The sequence below is a fragment of the Stegodyphus dumicola genome, chromosome 6 (genome assembly GCF_044657685.1).
Source record: "Stegodyphus dumicola isolate Sdum_Otavi_A_Nest chromosome 6, ASM4465768v1".
NCBI classification, from domain to species: Eukaryota; Metazoa; Arthropoda; class Arachnida; order Araneae; family Eresidae; genus Stegodyphus; species Stegodyphus dumicola.
Window position 1 is genome coordinate 191,981,568 of NC_140773.1, and position 22,982 is coordinate 192,004,549.

General features: G+C 30.2%; 1 protein-coding gene across 2 annotated transcripts; it reads left to right on the top strand.

Annotated features, from left to right (window-relative positions):
* The first annotated feature begins 3,517 nt into the window (after positions 1–3,517).
* On the top strand, positions 3,518–20,181 carry LOC118194196 (uncharacterized). Of its 2 annotated transcripts, XM_085819288.1 has the most exons (5): positions 3,518–3,535; positions 9,782–9,838; positions 9,925–10,172; positions 15,438–15,686; positions 19,987–20,181. In XM_085819288.1, the coding sequence occupies exons 2-5, from the start codon at positions 9,811–9,813 to the stop codon at positions 20,089–20,091; spliced, it is 630 nt and encodes a 209-aa protein (XP_085675414.1). In that variant the 5' UTR covers positions 3,518–3,535; positions 9,782–9,810; the 3' UTR covers positions 20,092–20,181. The 2 variants fall into 2 exon arrangements, with proteins under 2 accessions (XP_085675414.1, XP_035221304.1); XM_035365413.2 differs by lacking the exon at positions 3,518–3,535 and having other exon boundaries at positions 9,647–9,838.
* The last annotated feature ends 2,801 nt before the right edge of the window (positions 20,182–22,982 follow it).

Genomic DNA, 22,982 nt, shown 5'->3' on the forward strand with positions numbered 1-22,982 from the left:
TATGCTCTAAATTATTCTGTATAACATTAACATTTTTAAAAGTGCACATTTTAGAAAAGTGATTTTTCTTTTTACAGTACAAGCAAATCTTATTATAAGCAGGACAGTTGTATAACTTATGAAAAGTTCCACATTTTCTACATGGTTTTGGATTATTGTACTTATTTCCTTGATAGTTTGAAGAAGATTTAGTACTTTGTTGCTTTTGTTTTACATGAAAGTCTTTCTTACAAGGCTGACTTTTTTCCTCTGAAGGTCGAAATTTATTACGTTTGATAGCTTCTATTTTATTTTCTTCAGTTAAAGTTTTCAGCTGAAGTTCTGCTAATTCAGAAGCTTTACACATTTTAATACATTTCTCCAATGTTAACTGATCTTCCCTTAATAATCTATCTTTGAGATTTTTATTTAGAATTCCACTTACTATTCTATCCCTTATTAAACTATCTTTTAATTCTGCAAATCCACAGTTGCTACTTAATTTCTTTAAATCGGTTAAGAAATCATCAAACGATTCACCTACATGTTGTGTTCGACAGAAAAATATATGTCTATCAACACTTTCGTTTGCTTTCGGTATGCAAAAATTTTCGAAAGCTTCAATTACTTTGTCAACATCCTTCTTATCTTCTTCACTTAAATTAAAAGTATTAAATTTTTCAAGTGCTTCTTCACCAATTATATGCAATAAAATAGCTACTTTAATTTCAGGTGATTTAGTAATACCACCAGACGCTAGCATATAAATTTGGAATTTTTGTTTCCATTTCTTCCAATTTTCGCTTAAATTTCCTTCGAAACTTAGATTACTTGGTGGCTTTAATCCATCCATATTTAATTTAGGACTTTAAATAGTTTATATGTACGTATTTTTAGCCACTTCCAATAAAAATAAACAACTCACTTACCAGCGATATAAGTTTCGATTTCACAGTAAACAACTTCCCATGATGTTTTTGTTTAGAACATCTTTACCGAGGCTGCATGGTTCTTCAAAAAAAGATTTTCTTTTTTAATCAACGACGAGCTGCGCCATGTGTTGTATTTTATATATGTTGGGTACGTGCTCAGTGATGATTACAAGATGTACACAAACATCGTTTATTCTACATTACTCATCTACTATTCTATATTACAGTTATGGTTAAAGATAATAATAGATACAGTTACAGTTACATATATAACATGTGTCTCAACGCCTTCGAAATCGATAGAGTTTTATTTAAAATCTATGTCAAACTAAGCTTGCATTTTCGCCTAATTTTAAAGTTCGAAAGTCCCCTTATTTTGCAGATATTCTGGTTTGAACTCCATGTGTAATACGAATACGAGTCTATACCCTTAGAAAGTCTTCCGTGGAAGCATTCCGATCAGTCGCTGAGTACTTCGATGTAATCATTGACAGCCAAAAAAAAAAAAAAAAAAAAAAAAATACAACAGCATTGCTTAGACTGGAGTAATTTTAGCAATACCTATGTAACACTCTGCTTAATTTCCGAATGAGACAAAGCAAAAAAGCATGATAAAAGTGCATTGTATCATTCTGACAAAATTATGAATACTATAAAAATGTGTGCGGAGAAAACTATCATAATCTTACACAAGATGGCGCCATTAGGATTTTCTATTAATACGATTATTTAATCTCCTAATTCATCAATCAAACTGTGTCCTAGTTATTTTTAACTCTTATAAAATTGTCCTTTTTCTGCTTTTGTAAACAAATTAATTGTCAAATTAGCTGAACGCCTACAATTGAAAAAATTGTTTTTATTTATTAAAATCAAGCCTAGTTACGTCGAAGTAAAATAAAACTGAATCGTGGAATGAAAATAAATTATTTATACATTTGATATCAAAACCAGAAACTGTTTTCTTTTTCGGACATTACAACGTGAAAAACATTTTTTTTTTTTTGTTTTTTTTGTTTTTTTGTTATAATGTACTATGAATTGTAAGTAAAAAAACTTCCCATGTTAAAATTAGAATACCATTTAATGGAAAATAACGATATCTAGTATACAACGGGAAAGGGGGAGGGATCATGATTGTATGCAAGATGGCAGCAAGTATGAGCTTCTGTAATTTTTTCCTCCTTTAACGCTTCTTTCCTGCCAGTTTTAGCAAGAATTTTATTTTCCTCTTACTGGCACCTCAAATAATTCTGATTAGGGACTACTACATATATGTTTCCTCATGCACGGCACCAATTTTAGCGAACTGTAGGAATTGAAGAAGTTGAGCGATGCCGTAGCCTGTAGACTTTTTACAAGCAATGTAATTGCACGTCATGGGAAAATGTAGATGTTAGTGGTAAACAGATGAGACATGCACGCGATTCTTTTGAAACTGAAAAACATGGATTTCATAGGTAGGAATGAAAAAGGTTCAAATATGAGTGGAGGTGTAAAAGTCAAACAGCTTTTCATGCTATGCCAGTGTAGCTGTGCTTTGATAGTGGCTAAATAGTTAAAACCTCTGAACTTTGGAGTTCGATTCCTGGAGAATAGGTAATATTAGTCAGGTAATTAGTTTGGTTTTAGTAGTTTTTCCTATTGTAACATGAATAGAAACGCTTTTTCCTCAGAACATTCTCAAGGAAAGCATCTTCATTTTTCTATTTAAAATCTTCGCTTATGTATGGTTGCTTTTTCAGCCTGAATTTAAATTCCACATTAGCCTGTTACCCTTTCTAATTAAATTATCTAACTCAATCAGTTATGTAATGTTATAACTTTCAATTACTTTGATAACCTCTACCATATAATCTGCGGTCAAATAAGCAATTAGGTAGCTGAAATACATAAAATGCGCTTTATGCTTCCTTCATGTTATTTAAAAGAATATTAATTTATGAATCTTCATGTTTACAACAGATGGCAGCACTGCATACTTTTATCTGAAAGGAATACACTTTTCTCTGTTTCCTGCGAGCTGCCCCTAAAGTTTTACTATTGGATAGGGCAACAATTTATAGAACGAATTTTCAGAGAGAGAGAGAGTTCTCAATTTTTCACTCTTTTATGAGACCAGTATGTAAATGACAATTGAAAATCATATCTATTGCAATTTATTATATACTGTTCAAATCTTATAATTTTACAGACGTCTCCAAACCAAGAAAATCAATAAAAAGAGTATTTCCGGCACCGAAAAATTCCTTTTTGTTTACGTGAAGTTATTATTATACCCAAAGGCGAACATCTGGTTCGAAGTTTTGTATTGTAGGTTTAAGTTTGTAATTGTTTAGTTTTGTTTGTTGTTTTTCAAAATTGGCTTATTTTAAAGATGATTATTTTAATTTTACATAAATTTGTAGCATGACTGCAAATGAAACAGAGAAGCTTTTAAAAGGTTTAATTCAACGGACGTTTAGATCTGTAGTGGAACATAATTTAATGTTTTATATAATTATTAAGATTTTCTAATTGGCAACATGATGTAAGGTTTTTGCATAGTTATTAAGATTCGCTGTGTAGCAACGAGGAGTTGAGTTCATAAAGTTGTTACTTGGAGCGTTCCATGATAGCGTTGCGTAAGCCTTATTTCTTAAAAAAGCTTTTGTATCATATTTATGTCAAAAAAATAAGTAATATGTTGTAAACAAGTATGGAAGTTATATAAAAATAAATATGCTGTTTCTTTAATTTCAATTATGAGATGCTCTGGCTTTTTAGTTTCGATTTAGTTTTCTCATCACTACCCACAAATTTTCTTTGAAAAATAAAATTTTCTTAAGAAACTTTCTTAAAAACTCGAGAGTCAGCAAATTGTGTAATGCAAGAAAACTAGCTAATTGATATTTTAGGATGTTAAAGAAAGAATAAATCACTTTCCTTGAGAGGGAAAAAACGCTTGAGAATCTTCAGCAGCTGGGGATAAATGTCCTCCTTGTGAAAATATGAACCCCATCAGGAAGCGGAACTTTTGTGGGCTATAATCATATGGCCAAAAACATCTTAAAGCGAATAATTAGAAGTCAAATATCACTGTGCGATAAATACTAATAACGATGTTCACTTTTGCTTTATTATCTCCTTCTATTGTACACTAGTTAGTGGAGGCTGATGGTACAATTTTAGTGGCCCCAAGATAGTGGGGGCCCTAAGCTATAGCTTGTGCAGCTTATACGCAAATTTGCCTCTGCTGACTGCTAATCTGAAGTGTAGGTTGAAGGTTTGAATTCTGTGTAAGGCTTTGTTATTTAGGCGTCCTTTCGACTTCTCCCGAGCGTAATACCAAATGCCCCAGTGGTGTACCCTGTGTAACAGTCTTGGTGATCAGACGGCTAAATCACTGATCGGTTCAGCTGTTCATAATGCGTAAGAAGTAACTATACGGCCATTAAAAAAAGAGAGGTAGTGAAAGAAAACCTAGCTTTTACCTTTTCTATCATGCTTTGTTGTTATTATGAATTTAATTGCTTTCATTTGCTTAATTATTTCACCTATTTGTTTCGAAGTTTTAAATTTATATTTAATTTACTTATTTTCATTTAATTTTTGTGATACTATTAAAATGTTTATATTTTATTTAATTAATCATGATTTATTGTTTTATCTATTATTTTATTTATTGACCCCAAAGGGTGTATTTAGTCTCAAAATGGGATTTTGCGTCGAATAACTATAAATGTGTCGTTTCACTATTCATTCGAATCTGTTGCCTTTCCGCAAAATGTAGATATTTATCTTTCAATTGAATTTGTGGAATAACATATCTGTTGTGGAATAAAATACGAAGCTATAAGAAAGCAAAAGAATCTTTTTTTCTTACTTTTAAACCAAACTGATTTTAATAAAAATGCATTTAATTTATAATCTACTGAATAAAAAAAAAATTCAGTATTTTCACAGAATGGTGTTATATACTTCTTTATTATTCATGTCACATTACATTTTGTAAAATTTTAACGAATTTTTGATTAACAAATTCAATGATTTGAAATCGAGCAGTAGCAACACTATACAAAACGAAACATTTTTATCTACAGAGCGCGAGACTGTCTAATGAATATTCTAAAAATATGTTGTTTTTAGATATTTTGTGATTCTGCTGTTGAATTGAATGTTATGTGGTTTAAGCGCGAAGAACGTGATATTTAATAAATAGTGTCAACACACAAAACGTTAATAATAAAAAGGCAAAAAAGTTTTGTAATCAATCTTATTAAAAAAATAGAACATTGATATGACAAACTGAGAAAAGACTGAAAATATACAAAAAATAACACTTATTATTACTTATCAACGATGCTTAATAATATAACTAAAGAGAGAGAGAGGCTACCAGAAGTAAGTACAACAGTAGGGAATAATAATCGGCTGCGAACTAAACGAGAGCAAACCCTCTCAGGCAACAGTTATAACCTGAAACTTTTCAGATTTTTTTCTTTTATTCTCGCTCTTGAAGGCGTTCTATAGAATTCCGGTATTTCTAATTTCTAAAACAAAGCCGTAATATTAGGACTACTTTAAAAGTTCTTACATATGAGCGATAAAGAATGGATTTTCAGCAAAATAAGCGTATGAAAATGTGTAAAGCTTGCAAAGATGCGATAAAAACATCAATAAAGTATCAAACTAATTTATAAGCTAACAAGATCAGGTCCTAATTCCTCTAGACGTTCCGGAGCTCTGTGAAAGGCCGTCAGGAAGGGGGGCAAAATAAATAAATAAAATAAATAATAATTAAAACAATTCACTAAAAATTCGATAATTTACCATCGGGAAGGAGAGAAAATTAAATAAATAAAATGATTAATAATTAAAATTATTAAATAAATATTTTGTAATTTAACGTCAAGACGGAGGGGGAAATAAATAAATAAAATAACTAATAATTAAAATTATTAAATAAAAATTCAGTAATTTAAAGAGAGAAAAAAGAATTTAATTATTAAATTAATAATATATCATTAAATCGCTACATATAATAAAAGAAAGAGTCTGTCTGTGTGTGTCTTTCTTTCGTGCTGCGTATAAGCTAATAGACCCAGGGCTACGAAATTTGGTACATAGGTGCATCTAGACAAGAGCCAGTTCACCTAGAAGCGATTTTTTCAAAATTCGAATCAGATTTTTTTAAATTTAAATTTTTTTTGATGAAGTCGCATGATTTTGAATAGTTTCGTTCTTTTAGAAATGTGGTTTTGGCAACAGTTTTTCATTCAATGCTTTGTATACTGGACTGCTGACTGTTGAAAATATGAGATAAAATGCTGCTTATTTTCTTTTGATTTTTGGACACGCTGCACACACATTCATAGTCTGACGCGCATGTGTCTCTCAAGGCACAACAGAAAGAATACGTTTCCCCCCTCTCTTCTTTTTATTAGCTAATGGTAAAGAGGTTGTATATTTTGAATTATGTCATCCACAAAGCGTAATTTTGATTGGTTATTGCTTTGCTTTCTGATGATAGTTTTATTCTTTTAGAAATGTGGTTTTGGCAACAGTTTTTCATTCATTGCTTTGGATGCTGGACTGCTGACTGTTTTCTCTTGAAAATATGAGATTTATTGCTTATTTCATTGTAGCTTTTTTATATTATGTTTTAATTATATATAACTTTAATTATATAAAAAGGTTTGCATGATATTTTTTATGAAACAGAGTTCTTAACTTCCTTTATGCCATTTGAATTCTTAAGATTTTGCAACGAGAAGTTAGTTAATTTATTTATTAGGATAATTAATATTTGTATTATGGGATATTGCTTATTTCATTGTAATTTTATATATATATATATATATATAATGCATTTTTATTGATTTTTTTTTATGTTCTTCTGCAGAGTAAAACTGTGAAATTTTTAAATTTAATGTTTGGTGTTCCCTTTAGGCATTTTTCCGGTACGTTTAAAAGCCAGACGTAGGCAGGCCTCATAGCGGCTAGTGTAAAATAGCAAAAAATCAGACCTCGTTTTGTAAAATCTCAAGAGGAGGTCCTATTTTTTATATTTTATATTTAATTAGTCCGTGGAAATTGGCTAATATAAAATGTTACTAGAACTACCTATGTGTTGACCCTTGCGAATTCTCGCACGGGCTTGAAGATGAACACAACCAGTGGAAGAGTGTAAAATTGAACACGATGTAATTAACTGACAGCACGGTCTTACGCGCATACAAACCGCGAGCATTTGCGACAAAAGCTAAAAGATAATGTAACATAAATAAGAAATAGGTCAGCCAGTCTGCTGCTGAAATTAAGCTCCAAGTATACTGTATAATGTACTATTTCAAGAAACGTTTACTAAGAAAGCTAAAAAGCTAAACGATGCTCTGCCGATATAACTACAGCTGTCAAGAAGATTGTGACAGGGGAAAATTTTCCTCCGAATCCGATACGGTAACAACATGAGAATAAACGTAAGGAAGGCTCTTGTACAAGTGAACAGTTTTCGTCCCACGTATTCGAATATGTACTTCAATATGTCTGCAGGAGTTCTGCAGTCGGAAGTCAGTCACTAGCGTTGCACGTGCATGACAATCACTTTTAGTACTTTCAGGAATGACAAATTTATTCATAAATTTATTGCACTTCCTGGAGTCTGACATGTGGCAAAGGGAGTGCTTTATTTAAAAGTGTCAGATTTCTTCAGTGTTTGTTCCCCAAGCAAAGGTAGACATGGATTCAGAAGTTAGAATCAGTTTTTATGGAGCATTTATTATTGCAATACAATTTGTCTGCTGAAATTGTGATTCACTTTTATAAAAGAACCTTATTAGTTACGCCTTCGGTGCTCTTCGGCTAAATTTACGATTCGTCTTAAAAAATTGAGAAAACGGGAGCCGGGCTCCTGCGCAGTTTAAGCTCTGTACATATTTCGTAAAACAAGAGCTGCCTTTCATGAGCAAGAGAGAGGCAATGATCAGTACGCAGATTCCACAAATAGATAAAATTTCGTAAAATTAATAAATTTAAGTAAGAGTATAAACATTTACGCATAGTGTAGCATGAAAATTTCTTATTGCTTAGAATGATTTCATAAATTGCAGTTAAAAAATCATGCAAATGCCATATAAAGGAAATGGTGATTTTTCAATTTACTTCTATCAAAAGTACAGTCATAAATGAAAATGCTAATACACAAAAGGAAAAAAAAAAAATCTGATAAGGTCAGATTTTAACGGTCGCCTAAAAGGGTTTGTTAAGGTTTTTTTTAACACTCTCGCTGAACTCCTAGTTTACTAGGCTGATGTTGAACATATTTCTGCTAACGCATTTCTTTTTGTCTTTTTAGCTTTATTATTAAGCATTATTTTTTTTCGCACTTACACCATCTGCAGCTGAACAGCAAAATTACAAAAAATTTAACAGCATAACAACATATGTATAGAATTCCCGATAAATGTTAAGTGTGGCATACGTTTTTCTATTTTTTTCAGTCTTATCTTAATTCATCATATCAATGCTCAGTTTCTTAGTAAGATGGCGTACTTTTTTTTTTTTTTCATTATTAACCTCTTGTGAATTAATTTTATGTATTAAATATCACATTCTCCGTACTTGCACCCCATGAAATTCGATTCAAGAGCAAAATCACAAAATATTTAAAAATAGCACATCTTTAGTAGAATTTCCGATATACAGTCTCGTGCGCTGGAGATAAAAATGTGTTATTCTGTACAGTGCTGTCACTGCTCCCTTTCAAATGATAGAGTTTGTTAATAAAAAAATTCAATAAAATTTTATAAAATATAAAATTCGAAATTTAAATTTCGTGCTTCCAGGTACACACGTTCGGGTTCCAGATACTTCCTCATTTAATTTCGTTAAAATAAAACAGTTTGATAATATTTGGTGGCAACAATGTGAAAAATGATTTGCCGTTTATAATGCACAAAACAAAATCCGGATTTGAGACTAATAACCCTTTTGGGCTAAAAATAAGTTTTTTCCCCCCACCCAAACATAACATATAACAAAAAATTTGAAGTCAGTTACCTATAAGATTTTAATATGTCAAGAAAATGTATGAAAAGCTTGATTAAAATAACAATTTAGGAGCTTAGCAAACGCAGAGAAATATCCATCTTCTAATTCCAATTTTTATGAAATTTCATGAAATTTTATCAAATATATTTAACACTAGTGAATATTTTTAAACGTTGTCTGCATTTCTCTTGAAACTGAAAATAAAAGTTTTGATAAATTTCTAAATATCAGCGGTATTCGTAGCGTAATAAATGAAACTTAAAAGATTGAGTCCTTGATTTTCCCAATATCATCATTAACTTTAACCATTGTTTAACTTTTATCTAATTGAGTAATATAATTTATTTACTGATTATACCTGGATTATATATTACATTGCGACTGCATAAGTCAAACAAAACTGTATTATGACCTTAAGTTTGGTGAACAGGTGCGCGTTATGCGGTATAATTATACGCCAGCTTTACATGTAATTAGAATACAAATACAAATAATTAAAACTTCCATTCATTAATATAATATTCTTAAAATCTGATGTTCAGCATGCGCTTCTTGAAAATTCAGAATACGCCTTTGATTAAATATGTTTATGACTTCCAAGACGAAACAATTTGGTTTTCGACGCTCAATATGTAGGAACCTGGTGAGTATTTCCCGTGATTCCTTTGGATTTGCCCGCCTCGTGGATTTGTGAGATTTGCATAATGACGTAATTTGTGTTCATTCCGATACGCTGCAAAATTTGTTTACATCATGTGCTTCAAATTTTTAAATGCGCGTAGATACGCTAGCCAACTTGGGAATGCATGTATTCTGTATAAAGTCTATGTTTTCAGCAGCAGGTGCGGTAGGATTTTGATTGATTGCAATGGAAGCGAAAGAGGAAAGTGAATCAGGTATGCATGAAGTTTATTTGAGTTTAATTAAAAAAATCAATTATGTCGTAATAGTGTAATGGCTTGTTTTAACATTTCTTTTTCAGTTTCTTCTACTTTTACTCGTAATGAAGAAAGCGGGAAAAGATGGGGATGCAGAAATAAGAAAAACGCTAAAAAGAAGATTACGTTAGTGTATTTATTGAAAGTTATATGTTCATCGCAAGAAACATGCCTTGACTGGCTAAAAAATAAAGGTTTAATACCAAAAATAATGTTCTGCCCTAACTGTAGCAAGAAAATGAAATTTGAAAGCCAAGAGAATGCTGTGGATGGCTATGTGTGGATCTGTAAGGTAAGAAATGTTAAAATTATTAAATGCGTGATAAAGTTTGCAAAATGAGTTTGTGGTAAAAGTTTCAGAATGATGTAAATAATTTATATTTATTTTTTAATAATTCATATGATTGACACAAATAATTTATATTTTTTACTCTCAGAAGTGTGGGAATGTGTCTCATATTTATGACATAATTTTCTAATTGGAAAAGTACAAAATGGGGGGGGGGTTATTAAAAGACGTAAATATTTACTTAAATTAGAAACTTAATTTATCAGACACTTGTATTTTCTAAAATTCAGTATAATTATCAGCGCATCGCAGTAGCAAGATATATCAGGTCTAAACATGTTTGAAAATTAATTACCATGCATTTTACCCCTCATAAAATGTTGAAAATCTGTGTAAAATTTAACTGAAATAGAATTATAAAGATTTGTAAATATCTGCCTGTTGTTTCTTCTTCCTGGAGCAGTAAATTTTGATCTGTTATGGTTACAGTATACTTACAATTAACAGTTTTGTAGGTTGATTTATTCCCACTGTTGTAAAACTAATATTCATAAATTTAATATTATATCAAACATTAATATTGCTACATTGTATAGAAGAAGCATATGGCATCTTGGATTTTTCTAGTATTTTAAGTTTTCTATTATTTGTGTGAATATTAAAGTGATGCAAACAAATAAAATATAAGGTTTTGTTTATTGTAAAAATGATTAAATTATGCATTTTAGATATTTAATAAAAATTAGAAAAAATAGTATTTGTTGTTTTTTTTAATTAATAGCAAAAATTTTGATTTCAGTCAAGTTATTGTATTAATTAAAGATGGTTTCTATTTAAAACTTTTTTATTATTATATGTATTTGCACATATTGTAGACAGTTTTACCAGAAAATTGTATTTGAAAGTAGTAGGCTTAAATAATAATGTGTCAGTACCAGTAAAAAGTTAATTTTAATTGGCCCTGGTAATGATATTGTAACTGTGAAGCATAGTTAATAGCATTATTTTAAATATACTTTATTAAGTTGATATTTTAAAAGCTTACATATATTATTATTAATATCAATGCTTACGAGAACAGCTGTGAAGGTTTAGATTAGATTTTAACTATATTATGGTTAGAATTTTACTTTCTTCTGAGTGTGTTCTCTCTTTCCCCCCCTTTTTTTTTAAGATTTTGTTATCATTTTGTTAGAGTGAAAACATAACACTTCCAATGGGAGAAGGAATTTTATACTGTATTTTTCTTCTATTTTTTCTCTTAGGGGAACACCCATATCTAGCACACATATAATGTTTCACTAATTGATATATGTTGCACATTTATAAACTGATTTTTAGAATGTTATTTATTATGTAAGTATTAAATAATTGTATTGAATTTCTGTTTGTTATTTTTATGTTAATTTTTATCAAATTTCAAAATTTGAAAGCGTGTGTGTCTGGTCATGCATTTATAATTATTGGTAAATAAAAAATTTTGCTGAAAAAAATACCGGTTGGATCGTAACAGAGCCACACAGCCTTGGCGCACACACTTATATGGCACGTATAAATGTGTACATGGACAAAGTCAAGGGAGTGTGCAATGCCAAGTTTGTGCAATGCTCTTTTTTTTTTTTTTTTTTAGTGAAAATAGGTCATTGTGTGCATGGATAATGAGTTTGTGCAATTGTTTGATTTGTTATTTTCAAGTTGGCGATTTTGAGAAGCATGCGAAGCAGTGGGCGATTCTGCACTTTCTATGTTTGTCGCCAAGAGTATTTGCTCTCTTAGGATTTTTTGTGCAATTCTTTGTCCTATTATTTTGGTTTCGTGTAGCGGCCATCTTGAAATTGTGCCTTGCTGGCCAATCGCCAGTTTTTGCCAAGGGGCACCCTTAAATATATTTTTACCAGATATCCTATACACCAAACAAAACTTACTGCTTCCATATAGGATGCATGGCCAAGTTGGATGTATTTAAAAGCAGAACTGTATCAAGATACCTCTGTATTTCCCACTGAATACTTACTGGTAAAATTTTTGGTAATTAGTATTAACGACACCAACTTGGGTAGTTTGGCGATTTATTTTATGGAAATAAAGGTGATTTTATCAATTTTCGGATTGCAACTCGGGTATGGTTTGGCGACTTACTATTAAGGTGGTTGCGATAATACATAAGTACCAAATTTTCTAACAATATATTATGTCCTTTTGCTAGTCCTGAAAGTCCAGGTTACTTGTCCTGAAACCAGTCCTGGTTAAATTGCTAGATATTTTAACAGGTTGATTTATCTTTTATAAATAATAAAATATTCTCTTTTTCAGCAATGTATTTATCAAATGCAAAGTACACCTTGCATGAATGTTTAAGGCCTCTCATCTTAAATCATATTTGTATGTTTTTCCCTCTTCTATGAGGACTTGAGGACTAGTAGACTTGAAATCCGGCAATTCTGTGCTATGATGGATTGTAATTTTTCACCTCTGTCTTTTTTATACTAAAAAAATTCTTAGCTATATTATGATTTCTCATTTTATATATAACAGCTGCAATGAAAGTACAGTCAGATCCTGATAACCAACAGATAAACTAGGCCTTGTGTTAAAAAAGTTTGTTGATTGCTGAACGATGGAAAAACTGTCACAAACCATCTAAAGTAAAATTCTAAAAAGAAGAAAAAAAAAAAAAAAAAAAAAAAGGCTAAAGTAAAACTTCCATGGGAAAAAATAGTTTTTTTAAAAAATTGAATGGTAGGTACTTGCCTTTTTTTTTTTTTTTTTTTAGCATTGGCCACTCCGAAGACCAGAAAGTGGTGAGCTATTTTATTGTGAAGGCTTCTAATAGGTGGCCACTGGTACCTTCTATGAGGGGATAGAAAATTTACATCCATGCCTTCTCCTGGATTTGAACCTGGGTTCTTCGACATCACAGTTGGCTCCTCTAGCATAGCGGCAAAGAAGAAAATGTATGGGATAGCAACTGCGATAGTAGATGATATTGCAGTATTTAAAAATTGTTATCTTAAACAAGATGTAGTTTTATTCCATTATATGGAATATGTCGATTCCATTATATGGAATATAAAAACAGGTTAGAGTAGATTGAAGGGTGTCCCTTGGATCATCGCCAAGTTGTTTCATTTATGGTAGCCTGAGTAGTTGAGTACTATGGAAACCCTATTATGATATAATTAATTGCGTGATTGCGGTGAATTTGAATGATGAAATAGATTTTGGTACATTGTTGTTTTGTGGTTTACACTGTAAAATGGCTGACTGTTGTAAGATTAATTTGAAACTTCTGTACGATTTTGAACAAAAGGGGGGAAAAGCATTAACTGACTGGTGTATAAATGAAGGTTTACTTAGTTGCCGGAATAAGTGTTCTGTTTGTAGGAAGGAAATGCGTATGGTTGAACGTCGGAGGACACCTGCACTACGGAGAATATTTTTTACTCTTATTTTTGTGAATTTATGTGGCAACATCAGTATACAGATTCTAGTTCAGATAATTTTAGGATGTTTTTAGATGCTGTTAATAAATTTTGTTTGACTGAAGACAGGGAAATTTGTAAATAAGGTAAGTGGTTATTTCCTTTTTCTAGTGCTAAGATGAATTTCCTTTTTTATGTTGTTTCATTGTTTGATTTAAAATGTAGATTTTGAGATTATATATTTTTTGTTGGCTGCTCCTTTGACTTTTTAAGTCAATGTAGATCAATGTGTACATGGACAAAGGGAGTGCGCAATGCGTAGTTTGTGCAATTCTCTGATGTTTTTTTTAAGTAAAAATAGGATGGAGTGTACATGGATACCAAGTTTGTGTAGTTCTTTTACTTGTTATTTTAGATTTGTGTAGTGGCAATTTTTCACAAAAATCACTGCTACACAAAGCCAAAATAACAAGTCGAAGAATTACACAAACTTGGTGTCCATGTACCGCCAAAAATAGCCATTTATCACCAAGGGGTACCTGTAAGTATATTTTTACCTAAAAACATTGTTTAATCATCCATGAAAATGAATTATGAAAACAACCCTTAATTTTTTATAGACATTAATTTTCATTTCCCATCCACTTTTATTAAAATACAGTCAAAAATCGTTTATCCGGACTCGTCGGGACTTCAGTGATTCCGGATTATAGATCATCAGTTTAAATCGCGTAAGATGGCATGCAGAAATTCTAAAATTAAAAATATGAAACCGTAATTTATGTAATAAAGAACAATTATGATCTAAAGGGTATCAAAATTTACAAAAAAAGCTTAATATTTATTTGTTTACTTTATTAATTTCTTTCAATGTAAGTTGTTTAAGTTGCTTCGTTTTATGTGATAATACTTTCTCTTTAATTCTATAAACAGACATAATTTTTTGTTCACTTACAAAGTTCCGCTGTTCAAGTCCCGTTAATTGCTGTGCCGAGAATACCGACTAACTTGTCAATCGCAATTTTTTCATTTTCACTAACCTCTCTATCACATTCTTCATTTCTTTATCCATTTTTTGCAGCAATTCCAATTTTTGTTTGATGGATATCAAAACATACTTTCGTTTTGTACGATCCTTTGGGAGCTCCAGAATCAAAAATTCTATTTGACATAATCGAAAGTTCAAGTTTACTTTTATAGTATTGCTCTTACAGTCTGCAAAAAATAATAAGCCGGATCCAATTCGAAAATTAAGGAACAACGCAATCATCAACATTAACTGAAATAGATAATTAGATAATTTTAGCTTACACCGTCCGTTATACATAAAACGCACACGCGAAAACGTATTCTGCGCTTGCGCACACGCAAATGCGCAGTCGTAAGAGGTCTTACGCGCACGCGTAAACGCCTATGCGCATGTGTCAATGCGGCGCATGCGCAGAAAGTTTTTAGCTTTGAGGTCCGAATTATAGATCATTCCGAATTATGGGTGTGTCCGAATTAACGACTTTTGACTGTATAAGAGTAATGTAAACAAAGTCATGGTTCTTTGTTTCACAGTGCTTTCTTGTTTTGAACAGATTTTATTTTCATTGCCAAGGGAACTTATTTTTAACTAAACTGCTTGGAAATGCAAGCAAATTATAGGGTACTCCTCTTCCCCTCTTTTTTTTTTTTTTTTTTAAACTGCTGTCTGTTTACCTTTGATTTTGAGTCAAAACATATGTTGTCTTGTGGTTTTATCCCAGTTAATCAAGTCTGCTGTAAATTTATTTTTTAATGTTGTTTATCCCCTAAATGATGTATATATTTAAGTGAACAAATTTATTTTTTAAATTGATAGGAATGCAGAATTGATCCGCCACAATATTCTTCTAGACATGGATCTTGGTTAGAGACTAAAGATGCACCTTTGGTCGACATTTTGCTCTTCACTTATTTATGGTCTCATGGTTTTGATGAATCTAAAATTGTGAAAGAAATGAATATGTCTCTTGAAGAAGTTAAAGACTGGGATGTCACATATAATGATATATGTGATGCATTGCATCGTAAAAGTCTGCCGGATGGTGAGGATTGTGATGATCAAAGCGTAAGTTTTATTCAGTGATTACACTTATTTTGCACTGTATAAGTATTGGATATTCTGTATATAAAATGAGTTATTTTATTACAAAACTAATATTTAATATGATGGCTAAACTGATCCAGTACTACTTGGGATAGAAATACTGCTTGGCAATATTATGAATGTTTTGTTCGGGAATTAAAAATTAGATAAAAAAGGCTGTCTGAGAAAAATCATCCAGGATTTTTAAATATTGGCCTTCAATATGTGCTTCTAAATAATTTTTTAAATGTTTATTTTTAGAAAACAGTTTCAGTATTGTAGGTAAGAAGTTCAATTAACATCATAATATCTAACTTTTTATATGGTCATTGTAAATCAAAACTTCCAGTTGGTATAAACAGTGAAATCTTTAATGAAGATCATCTTTGAAAGCGACCAGTATGGATAGGAATGCAAATTTAGCCATTAATGAAACATTGGTTATCAATGTAATGACCGGCCCACCAGCGGCCGAGCGGTAATGTCGCTGAATACTGGTAGTTCGGTCCGAGGTTCGAATCCAGCGAACAGGCTGGCTGCATGGGTGTTTTCATGGTTTTTCCCATGTGTAACGTGTATACTAGCCAGTTCCCTTAAAAAGTCCTCCACGAAGGCATCCCTCCCTTAAGGCAGATAGCCCTCGAGTGCTTTGCCGTAATATAATAAACCAAACCAATGTAATGACCAGTTACAAATTTGAAGTATTTTCTTGAAAAAAATTCAAAAATGAATATTTTGCTTCCTAAACTAATAAAGTCTACTTGGCCATTTAATGAGTTGCTCAATATCCAAAATATACGAAAGGTTAATTTGGTCACAAAGATAAAAATGTTATTATATTAGCTCTTTTTCATCATATCATTATAAATCTCTGAAAATTTTAAGGTACTTCCTTATTATCCATACCTCTACATTGCTAAATACGTTTGTTTAGGTATCTTTACCATTCATAGGTACTCTTTGTTCATAAATGTAGTGTATTGTATTCTATTATATTAAAAAAAAAAGCATTTTATAAGAAGGAAGAAATTTTATATAAAAAGACAAAAGTCTTTATTGCCTGCAATTCCATTTTATGAAATAATGACTGAAGAAATGGTGGTTAAACATAAAGCATGTACCAAGTATCCACATGTACTTAAGCTTATGTGTGGTATGCACAAGTTGGCTATTCTCATGTGTATATCCAAAGGTATGCCAGAAACACAGTTCTATTGAACATTGCAACTGGGAGTGTAGGTAATCAGAAAGTACTGTTAATCTTGCTAAATTGGCTTCCAGTTTAATACAAATTTAATCTTACTAAACTGACTTCTTACATCCATTCTTTTTGTTATTAAAAATATATTACTCTTTGTAGGATTGTAATAAAATGTATATTCTATAGTTTTGAAAATAATTTTGCAAGTTCATTTTGAAACATTACAAAATTATTAAGGTATTTAGTAGAAGAAAGAGTCCAAGTAAAAAATAACTGTTGCATTTTGGAAATATGATCAAAGAAATACTTTTTTTCATAGTATTTTGGAAAACTTTGGGATTTGCAGAATTAAACCAGATGGTTTGGGGATTAAACCTCCTGACCAGTTTCAGTGTCTTCATATTTATGTATCAACTCAATGACAGTTATGATCATTGAAAAGTATTAACTCGGAGTTTTATTTTGAGATGGCTAATTAAGATGTTTTGTAATATTTTCTTAATTTTAACCATATCAAATTTATTGCATTTTTCAAGAACACTTATTACCTTGGTTAATAAATAAATTTTATCATTTTTTTCCCCTCTCAAACTTGAAGTAAAGTTTCAAATAACAAAAGTAGTTGCATTAATTTAATCATTAGCATTTGTTTTGAGTATAAGGGAAAATAATTTATTTTTTAATTCTAATTTTTCATTACTTTCAACATGTATCAGTTAAAAATATACTGGTTTGCTTTATAAAGTAAGAGAAATACATGATTTTTTTTTCTCTTTAGTCTTTTATTACTTTAAATTTTTTAACTACATTTAGAATTTCCTTGTCAGCTTTTTGATTTGATGCAAATATTTTGGGTCCTGCTGTATTATTTGTTTAAAACATGACTGCCGGAATTGTTATATCTATATAATTAAAAATTTTCCATGTAAATGATTTTCAGACCATATAGCAAATAAAATTGAATGCATTTATTTCATAAGTTTTGGGGTTAATCTCATTCAACATTATAGATATATTCGTGTTATATGATATAAAATTGATGATGATATGATAGAATGTATCATTTTGAATGATATGCCATTCCGAGCACAATTCAATTTTTTGAGATTGTATAATTTCAGAAATGAGAATAAAGTTTATATTAAAATTTAAATACTATAAAGATCTGTCATTGGGGCTATGGCTGTTAGATGACTACCCTAGAGAATCGGTGACTAGTGTTTCCAAGATGATAATTAAAAGATGGCACTGTGCATAACCGATAGTCATATTTTTTAAAACGACTTTATCCATAGAAGCCAAAATATTCTAGGAAGAGGATAATCATCTTAGAAAGGTTTCATTGTAACTGAACATTAATTAACAATATATGATTAATTTAACAACACAAAATACAGTGAAAGAGCATTATCTAAGTTGGATAATATAGTATCTAATCCAGCTAATGATTGATATGTGTTATCAACTTCTAAAATACTAACAATGTGTATTAAGTTGTATATTGACTCACTTACATATCTTTTTAGTACAGCTTTCTTTTGAGAATTTCTCAATTAAAAGTTACTTTTTCAATTTTTGATATGAGAAAGTATAAAATTTTCAAGAAATCCAGAAATGAGAAATGATGAAGTTTCTGAAACACTTCTTATAAAAATGTGTCATAATTCCTTTTTAATGTTTTATAAATAAACCTAGCAAGAGTAATATTGAAAAATCACAACTAGACAGTGCATTAATGGCTGTTTTAAAATTGAGCTATCGCATGGCTTTAGAAATGGCTTTTATATTACACATTAGTGTCAGGATGTGAATACTTATAAAAGTTATGAATTATGTATATCAGTAGCAGCCAAATTTTGTATCTTCAAGACACATTTTAAGCCATGTTTTAATTAAACAATAGTTATTTTGTTCCCATTCTCACTAAAGGATGTACTATATTTTGACTTTAAGCCGAAGTATAATACTTTCAAATATAGGTAGTTATAACTGGGGAGTGGGATGTAATAAACCTTGCTTTTGCAATCACCTCTTAGATAACCACGTCTGAAACTGATCATTATGTCTGAGAACATAAAAAAATATTTGTATTAAACATCACTTCTTTAATCTACTGAGTGGTGTAGGTTTGTGGATCTACCATGAAGACCTGTATTTAAAACAACCTTTATTGGCTAAATTTCTATATATCTTATTTTAGTCTCTTTTTTTTTTTCGTAAATATACAATCATTACAATGACATTTATATTATTAAATAAAGTAAGAAAGCAAAATATCATAAATTATAAGCTAATATATACAAAGTGACAAAAAAATCTAGTGACTGGATACAGTCAGTCACCATACTGAGAGAGTTAAGACAGTTATCTGTATAGGAGACCAAAATTATCTGGAACTGTAGATGGTTTTCTCATTGAGCATTCTTTATATTTTATGTAATATAAAGATTAACGATTTGAAAAACATAAAACTGGGTCATTAATAGTAAAATTGCCCAATTTTTTTTTGGGGGGGGGTGTAAAAGTATTATTTAGAAATCTTATTTTCATCTCAACTCAGTATTTGAAAGCATAAATCAGCTGTGCCTGTTTATAGATTAAATACAGAAATAAAGAAATTCTAGAAAATAAAGAAATACAGTAATAAAGAAGTAAAAATAAGGAATCTAAAATTATTTCCTAACTACTGAAGAGTTCACCAGTGGTTAAAGTGTGTTACTCTCAAACATAAATAATTCAAACCAGATCTTAATCCAGGAGAAGCAATTGGCTGTGTGGGTGTTTTTATTAATTATATATTCGTTCACTGTTGTTGGTAATTTAAATATTTTTGTTATTCACACATTTTTATTAAAATTTAATACATTTTATATCCTTACAATAATGTACATAAATCATTTTTATGTTTTTACGTTTAAAGTTTTTATGTGCATTTAAAACACATCCTTGATAATTTTTTCCCAGGAAACTGCTTGATATTGTTTTTATCTCAACAGTATATGAATAAAAAATATATCACATTTGAAGCATAATCCTTAATTAAAAAATTAAATATCTGAGGTATTTTTCATTCATTTTCAGATTTTAAAAATAAGCAGCAAGGAATCTCCTGCTGTTATATGGCGAAAGAAGAATCGATACAAGGATCCATTTTTGGAGTTCCTGAAAGATGCTGATTCCTTATAAATATATATAAATGTATAATTTGACTAATTTGCTGTTATAAGATATTTATTTTTGTTACCAGGTTGAATACCAATAAATATATTTAGTTTATTTGAATGGCTTATTTTTGTTTCAGTTCTTAGAGATGTAAGAAAAATATATTAACAAAAATGACTTTATGCACATATATTAAATTTTAAATTGATTCCTATTACTGTATAAATAATTGATGGCATTAGTGATTGAGAAACTTTAAGAAGTGATACTGAAATGTGGAGATGTATATTTTAAAAAATAAATAAATAAAATGTTTAAACTTGTAAATTTTGTTGCCATTTTTCAAGATGAGAGAATGTAGCAGTGATTCTAGGTAAGTATTACTGATTACAAATCAGTTTAGCTCTTTAAACCATATTTATCTTTTTTAACACATATATTTTTTGATGAACACAAAGGTTAACAAGTTAATTTATAACTTCTAAAAGGGCTTATTAATAAAAAGGATTTATAATTTTAAAGTTATAGTGAAATATAATGTTTACACACATGTGACACACATTACATATAGAAAAACCATAAAATAATTTGGCCCTGGAGTTAAAACAGAGATGAACATTGTACTTGGAATGCTTTATTTTAGAAGCATGTCATTTTACACCATCTGAATATGTTGGAAATGATGAGCACCTTTCCAAGGAATGGTTAAGAGATTTCTTACTGTACTGAATGAAAAATAAATTTATTTAATGCGATAATTTTTTGCATCAATATTACTTATATGATGTTAAGTATATAAATCGGTAACACTTTAATTTTTTTTTTTATTCAGTTATAATCCTTTTTGGCTATAATATTGTAGAACAAACCAAAAGAGAAGCAATGTATTGTATATTATAGCTTGATGTCACTTGGAAGCCATATTATATGAAATGCCAATAAAATCAACATAAATGCAACGAATAAAGTAAACCTTGAAACAAATTTTGAACAGTAAATTAAGATTGAAAAATAGAGGTTAACGTCGCTCACTAGATAACCATTAGGCAAAAGAAGTAACGTGATAGGTTTTGAATTAAATAGTAGCAGAAAAAACCAAGTAAGACATGAAAGAAAAATATGGTCAAACCTCAATTAACTTCCAGTTAATGACAAATTCCTGAATCTACAGACCTTCAGATTAATGAACCACTGCACTCCCATTTAGCAGATATTCCTTGATAATGAGCAAAAGCCTTGGTCCTTTAAGTGTTTATTAATGATTAGTTTAATGATATATGAGCTAGTATAAATCAACTGTCTTTTTTAAAGACATAAATTAAGGCACAGAATTTTAAGAAAATTTTACTGCTGTGGTTTGAATTATGTTAAAATCTGGCATTTTTTATGGTCCCTGTAGAATGAAATTCCAATTGTTTGTTAGTAGTTCCCTGTTTTTATGTGCACAATTCACAAAAATGTGAATTTTTCATGAAAGATGGGACCAGCTATGTTGAATGTATTATGCAAGATGAAACTTAATTGCTAAAGCAAGCTGCCTTTATTTTCTATTTGTTTTATAAATCTGTTCTGAAAGATCTTAATAAGCATGGGATTGCATGTAAGGATTGGAACTTTTTTTTAAGCTAATAAAGATAACATTGAAGGGAGGATTCATATATAAAATCTGCTTTACTTATATAATGTTTATATCGTGGAACTCTACATATTATTACGAATGCTATATTTGAAATTGTATAATTTAGGATCATTTAAGGAAATAAAGCCCACTGACATCTTTAACAAATTAAGTAATGCTGATGTTTTGAGGTCGCTGGTTAGACTGTATACTAAAGACAACTTTACAATAACAACAACAACCAATTTGATTTCGTGGACTGTATCATAACTAAAATCTAAATCGAAAATGATAAATTCCTGACCATACAGGATCAAAACATGTATGCTACACTAGGAGTTTGAATCTTAACTAACTAAAATTGCGCAGAAACAATGTGCTGTACATAACTTATATTGCCGCGTAGGAGGCAACATACCGCCCCAGGTTGCAATATCTGTGATATGCAAACTAAATCTAAGTATACAATTCAATATCAAAATGCTAACAATTCAGCTATTCAGTTTTTTTTAAACATTAACAAAAGACTTAAAGTTAGTAAATCATTTATAGAATGAAAGAATTCAGAAAATTCCATAAAGTTTGAACATTTGCAAATTTTTTCAATAATTATGGTAAGTATATCAACATTTCAAACATTAAAAAATATTGACAATTTTTATCAAAATTACCAAAATATAAGTATAATAAAGAACAATGTATATTTTATTAACAATAGAAATTAATCCTTGAAGTTATCCTCGATAGACAATAAAAAAATTTTTGATATTGGTCTTTTAATTGGACCAAACTTTGTGTTAATGACTGCTACTTGTATCTTACCATCTTTACTAGGAATTGTCTGATCAATTCTTCCTAGTAACCATTTAAATGGAGGTAACTGATCATCTTTAATAATAACTATTGTATTTTTTTTAATATTGTCCTTTGAAAAATACCATTTCTTTCGTTGTTGCAAGTGATTAAGATAGTCAGTTATCCGTGGTTTCCATATAATCGGTATCATTTTAGTTAATTTTTGCCATCTTGACAATCTGCTTTCTGACAAGTCCAAAATTTGAGGTTCTACGATTGAGTTTATGGGTCTACCTGTTAAAAAGTGACCTGGCGTCAAGGGTTCGTAATATGAAGGTTCAGACGATAAAGGAGAAAGAGGTCTCGAATTTAGTATTCCTTCAATTTGATCAATTACGGTTAAAAATTCTTCATAGTTTAGTTTAGCATCGGAAATAGTTCTTTTAAGATGAAATTTGAAAGACTTGATTCCTGCCTCCCAAATTCCACCAAAATTGGGGGC

What these genes read in the sequence shown, in the direction of transcription:
- LOC118194196 (XM_085819288.1), top strand. Translation starts at nt 9,811, where the DNA reads ATGGAAGCGAAAGAGGAAAGTGAATCAG. An exon ending in GAAAGAGGAAAGTGAATCAG is followed by an intron (nt 9,839 to 9,924) that starts GTATGCATGAAG and finishes TTTCTTTTTCAG; the next exon opens with TTTCTTCTACTTTTACTCGT. An exon ending in AGGATTGTGATGATCAAAGC is followed by an intron (nt 15,687 to 19,986) that starts GTAAGTTTTATT and finishes ATTCATTTTCAG; the next exon opens with ATTTTAAAAATAAGCAGCAA.